This window comes from Megalobrama amblycephala, linkage group LG2 (assembly GCF_018812025.1).
Source record: "Megalobrama amblycephala isolate DHTTF-2021 linkage group LG2, ASM1881202v1, whole genome shotgun sequence".
In the NCBI taxonomy this organism is placed as follows: Eukaryota; Metazoa; Chordata; class Actinopteri; order Cypriniformes; family Xenocyprididae; genus Megalobrama; species Megalobrama amblycephala.
In genome coordinates this window covers 19,132,756-19,149,817 of record NC_063045.1, presented here as the reverse complement: position 1 = coordinate 19,149,817, position 17,062 = coordinate 19,132,756, and the positions used below count along the sequence as shown (strand labels likewise).

Below are 17,062 nucleotides of genomic sequence, written 5' to 3'. Positions count from 1 at the left end.
TAATATATAAATTACGTTGTCGAGCAAATAATTTTACTGCATCAAAACAAAACACACTCAAAGGAATCGAAAGTTTCGCACATTCACAGGAAATACTTATTCCAAATGGAAAGTAAGGTGGATACCGCTGCTTCTTGACGGAAATTTGTTTTCTGTTCATTTGTTGTTGCTATTTTGTTTCGAAACCAACATACAAGTGCGTAATTTAATTTTCTAAAAACCTTTAGTTATAACAAGGTATAATGTCTATAGTTAGTAAGCCCACATATCGACTCTTTTCCAGAGTACCACAGGAAAACCAGGGGGGTAGGAAGGAGAACAACATCTCTATGGTAACCAGCGGCATCTTGGCAGGGAAAAGGTCTGTGTGGGTCAGTTAACCAGGGTAATATGATTTTCCATGCAGCAGTGTGCTTTAATTCGATCCCTATCAGAGCTCCCTTCCCTCTTGCATTCGTACAAAGACCCTCCTAATGGCACGAATTACTGCGTCATCCGACTCATGAGAAAGGTACGTCTCCGAATGCTCTCAAAGTATCAGTAAACGGCTTTCAAGTTTCAAAAACGACACGAAAGCATCATAAAACAATCCGTTTGGTCATGCTAATGACGCGATGATTTTGTTTTGATACTCCATAGTGGCAGAATACAGAGATTTGATGTGAAATGAAAAGTCCTTGTGTAATTTTTATGGTTTGTCACATGGATAAAGGCTGTTCTAACAAACAAAAGTGTCACCACCAAAAGTGACTCACTGCCTTGTTTTGCTTATCGGGTTCATCTTCCATTATTGAAGCTGGCAGAGGTTAGCAAAAGATATTATAATTCATCAGCTGTGGCAAAGCGTATTATAAGCTTGAAGGAACAGGGAGCAGAAAGGCCCAGACTGCTTTTTGACTGCGTGTGATTTGATTTTATGCTTCATATTCAGCAAAATTGTGAAAAAATGCTGACATGCATTACATTTCATAACACGAACCAGTTAATGGAAATGCAGTCAGACTATTCATGAAAGTAGTCACCTGTTCCTTTATTTGTGAATAATTTAAAATGACAGAAATCTGACAAGACAGGAGAGTCCTAAGCCATATTTAGGGATAGCCACCATGACGTGTCATAATTATGAAAACTTTAAAATGATGACATACTAAGGCATAAGTCAATTATTACATGGTAATTATTGCAAGTTGGAATTGAGATTAAAAAAGAGATTTAAAAAAAAATTACAATTAAGTCATATTTATGAGATAAAAAGTCAGAATTGTAATATGACTTAACTATGAAATAAGTTAAAATGATGAAACACCAAGTTATTAGATCATCTATTATGACATATAGAAAATGATATACTATGACAAAACTAAGATAAAAAGTCAATTATGACAAGTCAAAATATTTGATTAATTATGTTTTATGACTACAATTTCAACTTTTTGTCATAATGACTTTTTATGCCATAATTATGACTCGTATCATAATTATGATTTCCTAAAGCACAGTTTATTTGCTTGTGGCAGAAATGGACATGAAAGATCATAATTATAACAATTTACCAAAGTATGTATTTTTCTTATGTGGCAGAAATGGGCTTCCATGATTCAGAAAAGTGCGTTTCTTCCATTAAACTTCATTAGTTTAGTGTCCAATGCTAATTTGGTTTCTGCAACTAGGGCTGTAACGATATGCGATATGAAACCGAAATCGCGATACGCAGGTCCACGAACCTGTATCGCGATGTGAGAAGGCAGAATCGCGACACACCCCTTCCAACTCCCAGAGTTATCCTTCCTGTCCAGATCCAATGCTACCACATTTTTTAAATTACTATAAGTATTAGGGGTGTAACGATTTATCGTAAATGGTGTGTCTCAATCAGCTCTCTAGTTCAGTAAGTGTTTCGGGCACACATTGAATCTTGCAAGCAGGTTTAAACGTTTCTCATGTCAGTCTCTTGCATGGTCGCGTGAGAAACGTCGTGGCTTTCTTTCACCGCAGTGCACAGCAACGGCTGTGCTCACAGAAAAGCAAAAGACGCTTGCGATGCTTTGCTTTAAGAAGTTCTGTGGGGCCGTTCACATATTGCGTCTTTTCCGCGTGCAAGTCAGTTATTATTTTCAAATGTAGCCGCGCGGCAGACGCGCTCATAAAGGGATCAACGCGGTCGCGACGCGCGTGCAATTCTCAACTTCTCAGAATGCCGCAAGCGCACCGCAGGTCGTGTGACAAGAATCAACCGATCAGCTATGGCCTTTCCGTAACAAAACATCAAAAGCTCAGCCGAACAGCTGATCATAGCTGTACATGGTGGTTTTTATATCTTATCTCCATCAATATATCTCGTAGTAAAACTAATGCAAGGGCTAGAAATCATTTATCCTTTGCAGAAACATCCTGATCCTCTTAGAGAGCTCAGTTCATGGTTGCATAGCAACGACCGACGCCACGGGAGCGCAAGCGCTTTGGAAAGAAGGAGAAGCGGTGCGGCCGCGCTTTCCACGCGTTTTTAGACGCGATATGTGAACGGCCCCTATTCATAATTCTAAGTTCATGTTAAATTTAACATTTTTTTTTCAGTGACAGACAGCCCTATTCAACTGTTAATTTGAATACAGAAGGTTTTTATTAAAATTTTATATTTATTTATTTTATTGAAATGTGATCTTGTATGTACAACAAGGAAAATTATTGAAATTTGTTCATGTTTTTTTAATAAATCTTGTTTGAATTTCAGTTTCATTTTGTTCAAAATATCGTGATACGTATCGTATCGTGAACTCCGTATCGAGATACGTATCGTATCGTGACCTGAGCGTATCGTTACACCCCTATCTGCAACATTCAGCTTTTTTTCTCCAAGTTGAAATGAGGTAATATTCTTCGCTTCTCCAGCTGGTCTTGTTAAGATACCAGGCGTCTTGAAGAAAGCTCATTAAGATGCCATTAACAGTAATTGGACCAAACAAGGAAGATTCAGGACCGGCGGAGTGCTGACAACCTGTACCCTTTCCTTGGCCGCTGTTTATGCGGCATGTTATGGATGCACTTGGTTACACAACATCCTGTTTGAGTAATTTAATATTTCAGCAAGTTCAGTGGACCAAGGATCCTCCCACGGAGAATGTTGGGTCAAACTAAATATGCAAAAGGCGGAAAGCAAGAGTGGGTGGAATTGATCAAAAGTACTTAAACTTAAACAACGGGTGTTGGAAAACCACTGATTGTATTTGTGTACAATATTGTGCGTTTTTTTTCTAAACAATCCAGTGAAACTAGAAAACATCAGTTACGGTAAAATGAACAGCACATCAGAATCACATCCATGCGTGTATGAGATTGTATCGGAAAAGAAAGCTTGACAATGTCTTGCCTTCACAGGTCCAGAGTGGCTAATTTTCTGTGAAAGGTCCCAGAAAAGCAGTTGGAGCCAGTAAATTTGCCTGTAAACTGCACTCACACAAACACAACAGCTCCAAAAAGTATTCAGACACTTACGTCACACCTAAAATGATATAATCACAAAATAAACAGACACAATTTTCAGTGTATCCTCCTTTTTTTATCCCATTTTCTTCTTTATAAAACTTTTTTTGTATATAAAAGAAACATTCTGAATTGAACTTTGAACAAGCAACTTAAAACAAATGTCCAATTTGGTCCATAGTGCAAACATAAAAACATACAAAACTTTAGCATTGTGCATTCAAATAAATAAAAATAAAGAACAATCTGCTGCTGGAGAGACATTACAATAAAACGAACAAGAAATATATCTGCTCTGACGTGTCCCTTTGTGTCCTCCGCAGCTTGTATTATATCATTTGATACATTTCTAAGAAGTTGCAGCCAAATGAAAGAACAAAAGTTTTGAACATAACGAAAGTCCAAAATAGGTTTGAAACCAACACGCACCACTTCTGGCTGGTCAGACTATGTTGTTTGAGCGCCAGTGAAGGATGTTGGCCCCGGCGGACAGGCGCGCAGCTGGTCTCAGAGCTAACGGAGATGTGTGCTGCCGGAACGGAGTGATTGGACCCTGTCCCACACGGACTGGACTGCTGAAGAAATGCATTATGAGGTGGGAAACCGGGGGCTGGACCGGATAAACGGGTACACCTGGAAAAACTAGGAAAACTAAGGGTGAACTGTGTCAAGTCAAACCAAACAGTGTACATTCAAATTACATATGAAAACATTTTTAACCCATTTTCACGATTTTCATTGGTGTAATTGAGCAAAAACAGACAATATTGTGTCAAAAATGTAACAATATTAACTTCTTCTTTATTGAACTGTTGTATAAAATATCCCAGTTGCAACTGTGCAGATATCAAACGCTATCATAACTATCTTATAAATATAAGACAAATACACACAGGGGCATATCAAATCTTCAAATTTAGTGGCATTTTAACTACATTCTAAAAGGCTTCATCATGCAGTCAGTCATTGCCCTGCATGTCTGCATGCAACGTAATATGATGTACAGGTCTGGGATGGTACAAGGTGTGTTAAAATCATTAATTTTAACATTTTTTTCTCCATAATTAATCACACCATTAACAGGTTAAATTGACAGCCATAATATATAGGTATATAGCAATAGCGTATATAGCAATATTTAATAGAAATATAAATTATATTTAGAAAATTCAGATTTTTTGTTTTATGACAACAGTGATGTGCTCTACCTGGAAAGATGCCGTTGATCTGGATCAGGCCAGGGGTGTGGGGGCTGGTGCGTGTGGTCGAGACAGGCTTTGGTTTAGCTGGAGACACACACATCTGCAGTTCACTCACTGTTGCTTGAACAGGTGGAGGAGTAGACACAATCTCAGGCTATGTAAAAAAAAAAAAAAAAACATGAATACTATTAAACTAACACAATGTCTACACCAGACACGAGCAGCGTGACAAATAGAACCCTTTTTAATCGCTGATGCCCCGTTCTATGACTGACGTACTTAATGCACTTGTGCTACTAATACAAAGGACAAATAGATTTGCTAAGGCCGCTTTGTCGTGTCCGGTGTGGGTAGCTTCTAGCTGTTGTGGCACGACAGGACAACAAGTATCACCTCAATTTAAACCTTTTATTCAATTTAAACATTTTTTGCCTTTCTAGCATAACCAAATGACCATATTCTACTTACCCTAATCCTACCCAATACCTAAACTTAACTACTTACTATTAATAAGCAGTAATTAGGAGTTTATTGAGGCAAAAATTGTAGTTAAAGGATTAGTTCACTTCTGAATGAAAATTTCCTGATAATTTACTCACCCCCATGTCATCCAAGATGTTCATGTCTTTCTTAGTCTGGGTAAACCCAGCCTGATCTGCCGGCGATTTGATTTCGCTCGGCAACTCAGTCTGGAAACCCGTGCATTCATTTCTGCTGCGCTGTTACACTTTTGCGGGAACCAATCACAGACTGGCTTATCCACCTTGCTCGCTATTGGCGGGTATAACACAATGGCGATAGAGAAGAGACGGCAAGCAGCTTTCAAACGCTATCTAATCTACCCGTCTCTCGCACGACCGTCACTCCAAAATAACAATGCACAATCACAGTGACGCCGATTGTGTTAAGCATTTACCTAATCTGAGAGAAATGTAGCAGAGTGTTGATCCGACAGTCTCTTCATAGGAAGATTACAAACGGCGATTGATGACACACAACGATTCTCTGCTGTTATTTTGGTGGTTTGCTTCACGATGTGAGTACAGGGCTCTTTTACTTCAATGCCCCTTGATGGTAGACAATATTTTTATTATTTGCTCTATATGTTTCGTCTCCCTGCTTCTTGAATCTCGCGCCGCCTGAGCTGACTGGAATTCTTTTTGGTTGTCATGACAATGACGTAGTTTAGGGCAGCTATATTCCGCGTTCATTTACACTGAACCAGAACAGTATCAGAGTCGCCTTTTAAACTCTCAAAGGTGCTGAATGACTTCTTTAGTTAGCAAACAAATTGCTCGAGTGGGTGTAAATACCGATCACTTTCATGTTTTTTTGCACAACCTGCAAAAATCGCTCGATGCCATTGCTGCTTCTGCAAACCGCGGATCAATGCTACAAACCAATACAAACTAAACCTGCGTCTCAATCAGCTCCCTAGTTCCCTAGGTCGTGAATCAGTATATCATGAAAGTGAATGTGGCTGATTCCCTGATCAGTGCCCTGACTACTGAACTAGGGAGCTGATTGAGACACACGGTAAACCTGTCTGGAGTTTTCGCATCGCTCTGCAAAGTACGTCACCCGGATCATTGATCTGATTGGTTGAAGGACTATCCAATTGCGTGACTAATGCTCGTTGATCACGCCTCTTGTGCAGTAGGAAATACATAGCAAACTCCCCAGACCAATGTTCAATTTTAAATTGAGCTTGGTCTGGTGATAGCCAGACTATGTCTTTCTCTCTTCAGTTGAAAAGAAATTAAGGTTTGAGGAAAACATTCCAGGATTATTCTCCCTATAGTGGACTTCAGTGGGGTTCACCATGTGAAAGGTCCAAATTGCAGTTTCAGTGCAGCTTCAAAGGGCTCTACGCGATCCCAGATGAGGAATAAGGGTCTTATCTAGTGAAACGATTGGTCATTTTCTAAAATAAATAAATAAAATAAATAAAAATGTATATACTTTTTAACAACAAATGCTCATCTTGCACTAGCTTTGCGATCCACATGCATGATGTAATCAGGTTACAAAGGTCATGCATGACATGGGCGGAAGTACTGATCCAGTGTTTACAAAGCAAATGTGCAAAGATTAAGCCAAACGGCATTTACAAAAAAAAAAAACAAAAAAAAAAAAAAAGGAAAAAAACGATATTGGACAATTTTGATGTTGGAGGAGAAAAATCAGATTAATTTTTTCGTCCTACCGCGGTACTTCCGCCTACGTCACGAGTGACCTTTCAACGTAATGCGTGGAGCATCGCAGAGCAAGACGAGCATTTGTGGTTAAAAAGAATTTATTTTTTTTTATTTTTTTGACCAACCATTTTGCTAGACAAGACCATTATTCTTCGCCTGGGATCGAGTAGTGCCCTTTGAAGCTGCACTGAAACTGCAATTTGGACCTTCAACCCAGTGAACCCCAGTGAAGTCCACTCTATGGACAAAAATACTGCAATGTTTTCCTCAAAAACATCCTTAATTTTCCTTAATTTCTTTTCTACTAAGGGAAAGAAAGACATGAACATCTTGGATGACATGGGGGTGAGTAAATGATCAGGAAATTTTCATTCAGAAGTGAACTAATCCTTTAATTGTTAGTTAATAGTGAGAACTGAACCCTAATCTAAAGTGTGACCAAAGTCTTCACTGAAAAAATATTAATACAATTAAGTATTTTAGCAAGAATTAAATATTTTTTATGAAAATTTCAAAATATTTTCAATATTAACAATACAAGAAGAATATTGGCAATTAAAGTATTTTAGCACTTATTTTAACAAAAAGAAAAAAAAGCAACTGCGTATTTATACACTAGATTCTGACATTTAATCCTGCAAATTGCTGAAAATGACTACTGCATGTCTCTCTTGTAGAAACTTGCCTTTTCCGTTGAACGGTTCAGTCGAATGATTAAGCAGATGAACATCTGCAGAGAGGCTAATTAACATTCTCATCTAATCAGCGCACAATTAAGATCAACTGCCTCCCAAAGGGCTCAGCGGGAGAACGGGGCTGTAATGGGTAACAATACGTCAGGAGATTAAATCTCCAGACGCACAGCACCTCATGTCATTCTGAGCGACGACTGTGTGCTAAATGCTGTGACTGTGAGGAATGAAAGCCTGGGGGTTTATTCATGAGCAGATTTTACCTCAAAAAACATTTGACACTCAAAAGAGATGGCGTTCTTACTTTTGATTCGTCTTCTGTCTTGACGTCAGGTTTATGTTTCGTCTTATCTGTTTTGTCCTCTGCTGTCCAACCCTGATTCCATTTACTGCAGCGTAATGGGTTTTTACCCTGCAGAGCCTCAAACGGAATTACTTTCTCACTCTGAAAGAAAACATGAGGTTTAAAGAAATGAATCCAAAATATTATTGTACATGCGTGGAATACGACTCACTTCAGCCGCAGCGTTGACGTCAGGAACATTTATAAACTCAAGGGCAGGAAGGTCCAGGTTTGGGTCCACATCAATGGAGGAGAAGTTGCTTTCTCCATTTTCAGAGCTGGAACCCTGGAAAGAACAAACCAGAGTTCAAAATGAACACTCGCAAATTACTTTGGTTATTTGGCCACAAACTTTATTAGAAAGTTACTGTAATATAATAGATTGTTTAAATTAAATTGTTACAACTGCTTGTCTCACATTTGGAAGTGGTTTCGATTTGCTAAATAAACAAATGCTAAAATGCTAATCAGACCCTTGCTAATTGAAGGTGAGTAACATGAAATCGTCTACCAGATAATCTATCTAGAGATATGCAAGATCGTTCCTTTTGTAAAACTGACAAATTCTGCATCAGTCACTTTTGAGCAAAAACTGATATACATCCCTTAAACAGCACCCGTAGGACCCATAATATTCCTCAATTTTCAGCCCCAGCAGACAGACCTGCCCTCCATCAGCCCAATTGAAGAGCACTGTAATTCATAGAGAGCTCGGGCAGGCAGGCTTACGGCCCATCAGTGCTGTATCATGACGCTGGATGCTTGATTAAAGGTACCATTTGAGAGGAGCTTGAAGAGACATTTCCCTGAGAGCGGATCTCTATATCTGGAGAAGATGGGGAGGGTGTGAGAGACTCCTGTACATCCTCGAGCTGATCATCTCCGAAGTAAGACGTCAATGGATTAAACTGCTCTGACATCTAAAAAGCCAAACGAAAAGAGACAAGCAACCACTGGAGATCAGATTTTATTAACAGATTTTATGGTTACTGAGACTAAGTGAAGATTTGTGTCCAGACCAATCCATAAGCGGTAATGCAGGGAAGGGCATGGCCCTCTTTCTGTAGGGCGAGGTGAACGTAAACATCCTCCTCCGTGTTCGTGTCGCAGAGAAAGAGCAACAGGAAGTTGTCCTGGTAGCTGTGAATGGCGGCCACCAGAGTGCGCTCACAGCACATCCTCTGGAAAGAGCTGATTGCACTTTGAGTCCAAATGCTCTGAGAAGAAAGCCAAGACATGATCCAGTCTGTATTTGAAACAACATCACTAGGACAACACTACTGCATGAAAAAAAGTATACAACAACAATTGTAGTCAGATTCACGAATAAATGACTTCTGAAGCGGGACTTTTAACGAGTCGTTCAAAAAGACTTATACGCTGCTTTCAAAATCAAATTCTTACTGGATGACCTACTACTTCCTCTGATTCTGAATAGTGCATTCGATGGACGCTTACTATCCCATGAGGCCAGATTTATGAATGGCAGTGAAACGATGCAACTGACGCTGCAGGTCATGCGACATTAACAACATGGCGGATGTACAGTAGTAGGTCAGAATTTCATTCATACTACCATAATTCATACTATATAGAACATATGTTTTTTTTTTTTAACGGTTGTGAAGTAAATTCAAATGTTGTACCTACTCAAACAGTATGTGATTTTGGATGCACCGATAAATTTAGCAGTTGGTTTGAATCAGCTTCACGAATCATTCAAGAATCACTTAAAGGTGCCCTAGATTCAAAAATTGAATTTACCTTGGCATAGTTGAATAACAAGAGTTCAGTACATGGAAATGACATACAGTGAGTCTCAAACTCTATTGTTTCCTCCTTCTTATATAAATCTCATTTGTTTAAAAGACCTCCGAAGAACAGGCGAATCTCAACATAACACCGACTGTTACGTAACAGTCGGGATCATTAATATGTACGCCCCCAATATTTGCATATGCCAGCCCATGTTCAAGGCATTACACAAGCCAGTATTAACGTCTGGATCTGTGCACAGCTGAATCATCAGACTAGGTAAGCAAGCAAGGACAATAGCGAAAAATGGCAGATGGAGCAATAATAACTGACATGATCCATGATAACATGATATTTTTAGTGATATTTGTAAACTTTCTAAATGTTTCGTTAGCATGCTGCATGCTGCATTACTGTATTCACGGACACAAGACTGTTGTTATTTTCATTTTTTAAACACTTGCAGTCTGTATAATTCATAAACACAACTTCATTCTTTATAAATCTCTCCAACAGTGTGTAATGTTAGCTTTAGCCACAGAGCACCATCAAACTCATTCAGAATCAAATGTAAACATCCAAATAAATACCATACTTACGCGATTAGACATGCTGCATGACAAACACTTTGTAAAGATCCATTTTGAGGGTTATATTAGCAGTGTGAACTTTTTTTATGCTGTTTAAGGCAAGCGCGAGCTCTTGGGGCGTAGAGCACGAGAATTAAAGGGGCCGCACACCTTGAATCGGCGCATTTATAATGATGCCCCAAAATAGGCATCATTCACAGACACATTCAGGGGACGCTTTAGACTTATATTACATCTTTTAAAAACATGTTCTTCGGCACCTTTAATTCATATTATAGTATTATAGTGATATTATAGTAATATCATATTGTTTATTATTATTTTGAATTAGCTTTTATTTTCATATTTTCAGTTATTTTATTTTATTTTATTGTTACTTTAAAATGGTTTTTAATACTTTTAGTTAAAACAATAACAACACTTCTTACCGTAATGGGCCGAACTCCAGCTAACATTGCTGGGACAGCCTGAGCCGGGAGGTCAGCGTAACAAGCCCTGGAAAGATTTTCAGATTATACAGAGCAGCAGAGATACAAACATATATGTCCTAACACATGAAATGGCAATTTTGATTTATAACAAATGATGAACTTACTTGAGAAATCTGAGGCTGTTTCGTTCCACTTTTGTGATGTCTCCGAAGTCGACGTAGTACACCTTTACTTCAGTATCACTGAACACCTCATGGATCACCACCCGGTAAAACCACATGTCTCTTGGGGCCACACAGCACACCTGACCCGGCCGCACATAAGCATCAGGTAGCCGATATCTCTCCGCCACATCTGGGTAGGAGTAACAGCTCCTGGAAACAGGAGTTGGGCATGACTGGAATGACATACAACTCAATCCCAGCGCAAATAATGATGAAATTAGTCAGTGAGATACCTCATTTCTATCATCATGTTCTCCAGGGCTCTGGCCTCCTTGTTTTGGCTGAAGCGGATGTAAAAGTGGCTAGGTGACTCTGTCTGCTCCACCAGGACTGGCACCAGCTCTCTCTCCTTCCTGTGAATGGGCGGCTTCAGCTTCTGGCTGCGCACCGCGTCTGGAGGAACCGCTGAGACATGACTCACCATCAACTCTGGGAAAAGATCCCCCATCTACGACAAACAGCCACACACGTGTTGTGTGTAATGTCAGGTTACATTCTTATAATGTTTATAATTATAATGTTACATTGCATTTCATTAAATATACACAATACTTATACATATGTATTCCACACTTCATACATTCACATATATATGTATTATATCATGATTAATCAATTTCCCAGAACTAACAGTTAGCAGTTTTATTTATTTAAAATATATATCAACATTATAAAGGTGCAACACTTTGTAAGATTACTTTAGATTAATAGGGGAGGGAATGATAATGGATTATCGCTAATGGCTCTCAACCTGATGGATGGTTTTATTGGTGACTCTGAGTTCAGCGTCAGACTCTTGGGGGTCTATGGATTGCTCCACCTTTTCACGCTCCCAGGCAGACTCTGCACAGCTAAAGTAATAGGCTTTGCTGGAGGGATTCTGGGATTCATCCGTCAGACTGGAAGTGGTGCCGTGACCCGGGGATAATTCTTGCAAAAGAAATGCATCACAATCAAAGTCTCATTAAAGGTGATCGATGAATGTGAAGCACTCGTTTGTTTTTTTCTAATTAATGTGACACAAATAAGAAAGGCAAGTACCAGAGTTAGTGGGTTGTGCGTCATTTGGTTTGAACTCCACGACCATCCAGTGGTTTTCACTCTCGTCAGCACCTCTTTGGATGGAAAATGTATCGCTTAAAGCACCAACCATCTCAGTCACGCTCAGAAAGCCACACTGGCTCACCGGCAGCTCCTCACCATACATTCGCTAACAGCAAAAAACAGACCACAAGTTAGAATAGCGCCATCTAGCAACTCAAAAATAAAGCTGATGATAAGATGTTGTAGTTTTCATAGAGTGATACAAGATTCTGACCATCATGTCATGGTTTATTTTGAGAACCTCTGGCTGACAACATATTATATTTTATGCAAAAATAAACAAAAAAAATGTTAATGCCAAAAAATAGGCTTCATTTTCTGTACGCACAATACAATTTCTTAATTTCTTCTTCAGATATTAACTCAGATATGTTCTAGACAGGCTTTGTGATAATACCTTGTATTCTGTGGGTAGATTGTGAATGGAGATCCCATTGCCATTTTCAGCTACAACCTGAAATAAGATCCATATCTCATAAGCCAAGGTGAGCAGATGAGACATGAAAGGCTGAGTTTTAAAGCTGTTATGTCTGACCTTCCGTAGCTTATCTTTCAGCTCGTGGCTGACGGTGCCGGCGGTGCCCTTCTCGAGAATCTGCTGTCTGAGCTCCTCTTCAAGCTGTAAGAAGATTTACCCTGACAGTATTGATTTATTTATAGAAATATCATATTTACTTCATACAAGCGCTTAGACAATATCCAAACCTTAAAAATGGTTTCTTCAAAAGAGTGCTCTTTCTCCACAAGCTCTGGTTTAGGAACAGCAGAGTCAGCAGGGGACAAGGGCGAATTTTGCTGGATCGTCTCTGGAGGTGAAGCTGCTTTAGGACTGAATACCACCGGCTTCTGTTTGGCCACCAAAGGAGATGGCACTGCAGAATAAAATGAAGAGCAATCATCATGCAAAAGATCATCAAATTAGGCTTTTATATAATCAATAGTTTCGGACCAAAAATGAGCATGATCCTATCAATCTCTATAAATTCCAATTTCATATACATACACTTCTTGGAAAGACTTGGCATCAGATTTTGTGGCATTACGGAGCTTTTCAGAAGTAGTTGCGAACCAGTGCGACTCTGCTGCATAATTATGAAATCCGTGGCAGCCGCAAGCATCTCAGAAATGGAGTAGAAGCCGTACTGAGTGATCTGGAGAGGCTTTCCGAACTGCGCTGTATACCTGGATTCCAGCTCTGATAATCTGACCGGCCCATGAGATAGTAATTGTTTTAGTTGGCTGCGCAGTTGAGCAGGCAGGGCGGGCTTTGCTTGGCCACGCCGAGGGAGAATAACAGGCTGATGGCGTGGGTAAGAGGTGTGGAAGTTCACCAGATTTCCCCTACGATTGTTGACTTTGGGTTTGTGGTCACGTTGCTTAGAAACCAGCTCTTCGATGCCTTTAGTGCTCTCATCTCCAATGGCTGCACACGAAAAAAAAAAAAAAAAAAAAATTAACTAGAGGTGTAACAGTACACAAAAATTACCTCAGTTTTTTAGTGACGGTTCAGTATGTTTTCGGTACAGCAAGGGGAAAAACAAAACAAAAGAAAAAAGATGTATATAAATATTTCATTTGTCGAACACTAACTGAGATTATTAGAAAAATAATCCATCTCTGTAAATTAATATAATGCAAGTGGATGAGTGCTTCAAAGTTGACACTTCAAAAACAACACAAAATGAACATGACAGTAATCCATACAACCCCAGTTAATGAATCAATGTCTTCTGATGCAAAATAATAGGTGCGTGAACCCCCCCCCCCCCACACACATATTTTAAATATTTTGAAATTAAAAACCATCTGTTCCGGTCAAATGTCATACATGAAAGAAGAGATGGTCCTCTGTGCTTCCACGTCCTTTCTTGCATGAGTTTCACAACACGCTTTCATCATGTTTCACAACATGCTAGCATTTATGTCCAGCGAAAACACATGTGTTTACAGTTAAATACATTTACAATATTAGTATAGATCCCTTAATCGCCTATGTGACTGTGACGTCACCGCTCTAGCTGGAGGCAAAACATAAATAAGAACTCATAGCAGGCGTGCTAAAAGTTTGAGGTTTTGACTTTAAAATGTCGTCTTGTTGTGTTTTTGGCTGCCAGAATAGAAGGAACAGGACTTTTGGTTCAAAACTAAAGTTTTACCAGATCCCGGCAGACATTCCTTCACAGAAATCAAAAAGATAATTGTGGTTGAATGCAATACGGCGTACAGACTGGACGGAGACGATCATAAATAATACTCGTGTTTGCAGTGCACACTTCATATCAGGTAAAATAATCGATGCATATGTAATGGTGTGTTGGTTTTCTAGTACAAATCAGCAAGTTTCTGTTTTATAGGTGAAAAGTCACCAACTTTCAGCGCACTAGCTAGCTTAAATGTTAAACAAACATACAGCGATAGATGTGTGTGCCATCCTTTGAATGGTCTCTTAAAATGATCCACATTGCTAGCCATAATCATAGTTAACCCAGCGTTAGGTTACATTAGACAATAAGCCTTGGCAAAATTCCCCAAACCACCCGAAAGTAATTACTTCATATGGGAATTAATTCATATGTTGTCTAGGAAATATCCAAAACTTAAATTAATTTACAAAAATAGCTGTCACGGTCCCGCAGAGTCAGTGACTGTACATATTCGGACAGTTCTGAACCTTCTTCTGCATCTATGTTTAATAAATCCCTCCTAAAACATGCTAGCTTACGCTTGTCAACATTGAGTCCAGCGTCTCTTTTTGCCTCCAGCTAAGCCCCGCCCACCAGGAAACATTGCAATGTTTACAAACTTTTAAGGGGTCTATTAGTGTATATATATATATATATATATATATATATATATATATATATATATATATATATATATATATATATATATATATATATATATATATATATACACACACACTAATAGACCCCTTAAAAGTTTAAGAGATATATATATATATATATATATATATATATATATATATATATATATATATATATATATATATATATATATATATATATATATATATATATATATATATATATATCTGTTTGTGTTCCAGTCAGGGAAGAAAGAAATTCATATACATCTGAGATGGCATGAGGGCGAGTAAATGATGAGAACATTTTAATTTTTTTGGGTGAAACATCCCTTTAACTGATATAAAGTCAAAAGGAAGCAAAAGTATTGATGACTCATCTTGCACTCATTCAAATGTTTGTCCAATGAAATTAGGGGCAGTCGTGGCCTAATGGATAGAGAGTCGGACTTGTAACCCAAAGGTCATGGGTTCGAGTCTCCGGCAGGGATTGTCGGTGAGGGGAGTGAATGTCCAGCGCTCTCCCCACCCTCAATACCACGACTGAGGTGAGACCCTTGAGCAAGGCACCGTACCCCCAACTGCTCCCCGGGCGCCGCAGCAATGCGTGTTCACGGTGTGTGTGTGTTCAGTGCTGACTGTGTGTGTGCACTTGGATGGGTTAAATGTAGAGCACAAATTCCGAGTATGGGTCACCATACTTGGCCACATGTCACTTCACTTCACTTGATGAAATGCTCTCTAGACTGAGAAAGCCCCTCCCCCTAATACCAAGCACTTCTGACTATCTTTGCATGTAGCAAAAGAAAGAAATTTTAACATGAATACTATAGACATTCTCTAGGCCACAAACAATGATTTACCAGCAAACAAAAGGGAAAAAAATACTGATATTACCTTTTAAAATGATGCTGCCATCAAGGTGGTACTCCAAGTGCACAACATCCGGCATTTCCTTGACCATATCCAAAACAGTTCTGAATCCCAGTAGTCTGAGGGGAATGGGGAAGCCCAGCATGGTCTGGTAGTCTCTCTTGAGCTGCTCAGGGGTCAAGCCATGCTTCGCTGAGACCAAGAGAGAGCGGACATCCTTCTTCAAACCCGTGAGAAGCTGATCTTGGGTCATTCTCACAGCTAAAAACAGAAGTGGGACAGAATGTACTTACTAACAGCTGACAAAAATATGACAGTTTTAAAGTAAATATTGGTTCATCGTGATGTCAACACACGAGCTAACCAGCGAAATAATAACAGACAAAACAAATCACTGTTCATTGTTATTTAGGCTTATTGACAATATTGCTTTAACGCAACGTCTTTAAAAGCATACTTTATATGTATATTATTGTCTTTTATGGACAACTGATTACCTTTTGTGCAAGACAAAGGCGTTATATCGTTCCGTGCAGATGACACGACAGGCCACGTTTCTTAACAAACGCGAAGTTTGCATCACAGGTGCACTCAATGGAGGCGTCAGTGGAGCTAAGCGGACGTCAAAAATATCCTCCGAGTCAAAAGTATCCTCCGAGATGAACTTTTAAAAGTGCAGGTGAAACTGTATTTCATTAGCGTCTCTGTGGGCAGATACAGCAGGCTTCATGTGGCACGTGCTTTATCAGCAGTCGATCAAGCTGCTCGTTCTGAGACCGCATTTCTGAGTTTAAATTGTTTCTGTGGTATACTTTTACTTTAATTCACGTTATTTTTTAACTAGTAGTGTAATTTTCCATTTTACTTAAATGAAATAAAACTATACAAATTGTGATAAAAATCTACGGAGCCACGTGTTAAAAACACGTCACATGCATGTATTGTTTAGTTTGTTTTTTATTTAAAACATCTTCTTTACATAATTTTTTTAAGCAAATCATAGTATTTGTTAACTTATATTTAAATAAATTGAATCTTTTTTTTTTTTTTTTTTTTTGCCAAAAGAGTCAGACTTAGCAACAAATTGATTTGGTCAGATTTTGCTAAATAGTTTATTTTTAAAAAATCTTGCATATATTTATTGTTTTAGTTGTTTTTTTTGTTTATTTTATCGTTAAAAATACACACACACACACACACACACACACACAGGTATTAAAGATCTTCAAAAGAGAATATCAACTAATGGTCTTTCTATTAGTAGTAAACTGAATAGCCTACACTTTTTATCAAAGAAAAATGTATAAAATTGTCTTATTTTAATAAATGAGTCATTGACAAATAAG

At 38.7% G+C, this 17,062-nt stretch overlaps 1 protein-coding gene across 3 annotated transcripts; it reads right to left on the bottom strand.

The window, feature by feature from the left end:
• Window positions 1-3,534: 3,534 nt before the first annotated feature.
• tdrd5 (tudor domain containing 5) lies at window positions 3,535-16,625 on the bottom strand. 3 transcript variants are annotated; one of them, XM_048164889.1, is made up of 17 exons: window positions 16,214-16,625; window positions 15,741-15,977; window positions 13,023-13,442; window positions 12,725-12,891; window positions 12,555-12,638; window positions 12,417-12,473; window positions 11,957-12,125; window positions 11,736-11,845; window positions 11,149-11,363; window positions 10,856-11,065; window positions 10,689-10,755; window positions 8,935-9,132; window positions 8,692-8,835; window positions 8,088-8,201; window positions 7,877-8,017; window positions 4,689-4,836; window positions 3,535-4,122 (listed from the first exon to the last, which is right to left on the bottom strand). In XM_048164889.1, the coding sequence occupies exons 2-17, from the start codon at window positions 15,967-15,969 to the stop codon at window positions 3,923-3,925; spliced, it is 2,673 nt and encodes an 890-aa protein (XP_048020846.1). In that variant the 5' UTR covers window positions 15,970-15,977; window positions 16,214-16,625; the 3' UTR covers window positions 3,535-3,922. The 3 variants fall into 3 exon arrangements, with proteins under 3 accessions (XP_048020846.1, XP_048020834.1, XP_048020839.1); XM_048164877.1 differs by having other exon boundaries at window positions 11,667-11,845; window positions 16,214-16,623; XM_048164882.1 differs by having other exon boundaries at window positions 3,535-4,113; window positions 11,667-11,845; window positions 16,214-16,620.
• Between the last annotated feature and the right edge of the window lie 437 nt (window positions 16,626-17,062).

Bases quoted from the DNA above. Each gene is read 5' to 3' on its own strand.
- tdrd5 (XM_048164877.1), bottom strand. From the start codon at position 15,969: ATGACCCAAGATCAGCTTCTCACGGGTTTGAAGAAGGATGTCCGCTCT. The intron at 12,639-12,724 runs GTTTGGATATTG...ATCTTCTTACAG, and splicing joins TTGAAGAAACCATTTTTAAG to CTTGAAGAGGAGCTCAGACA. The intron at 11,846-11,956 runs GTACTTGCCTTT...TTCTTTTGCAAG, and splicing joins CGCACAACCCACTAACTCTG to AATTATCCCCGGGTCACGGC.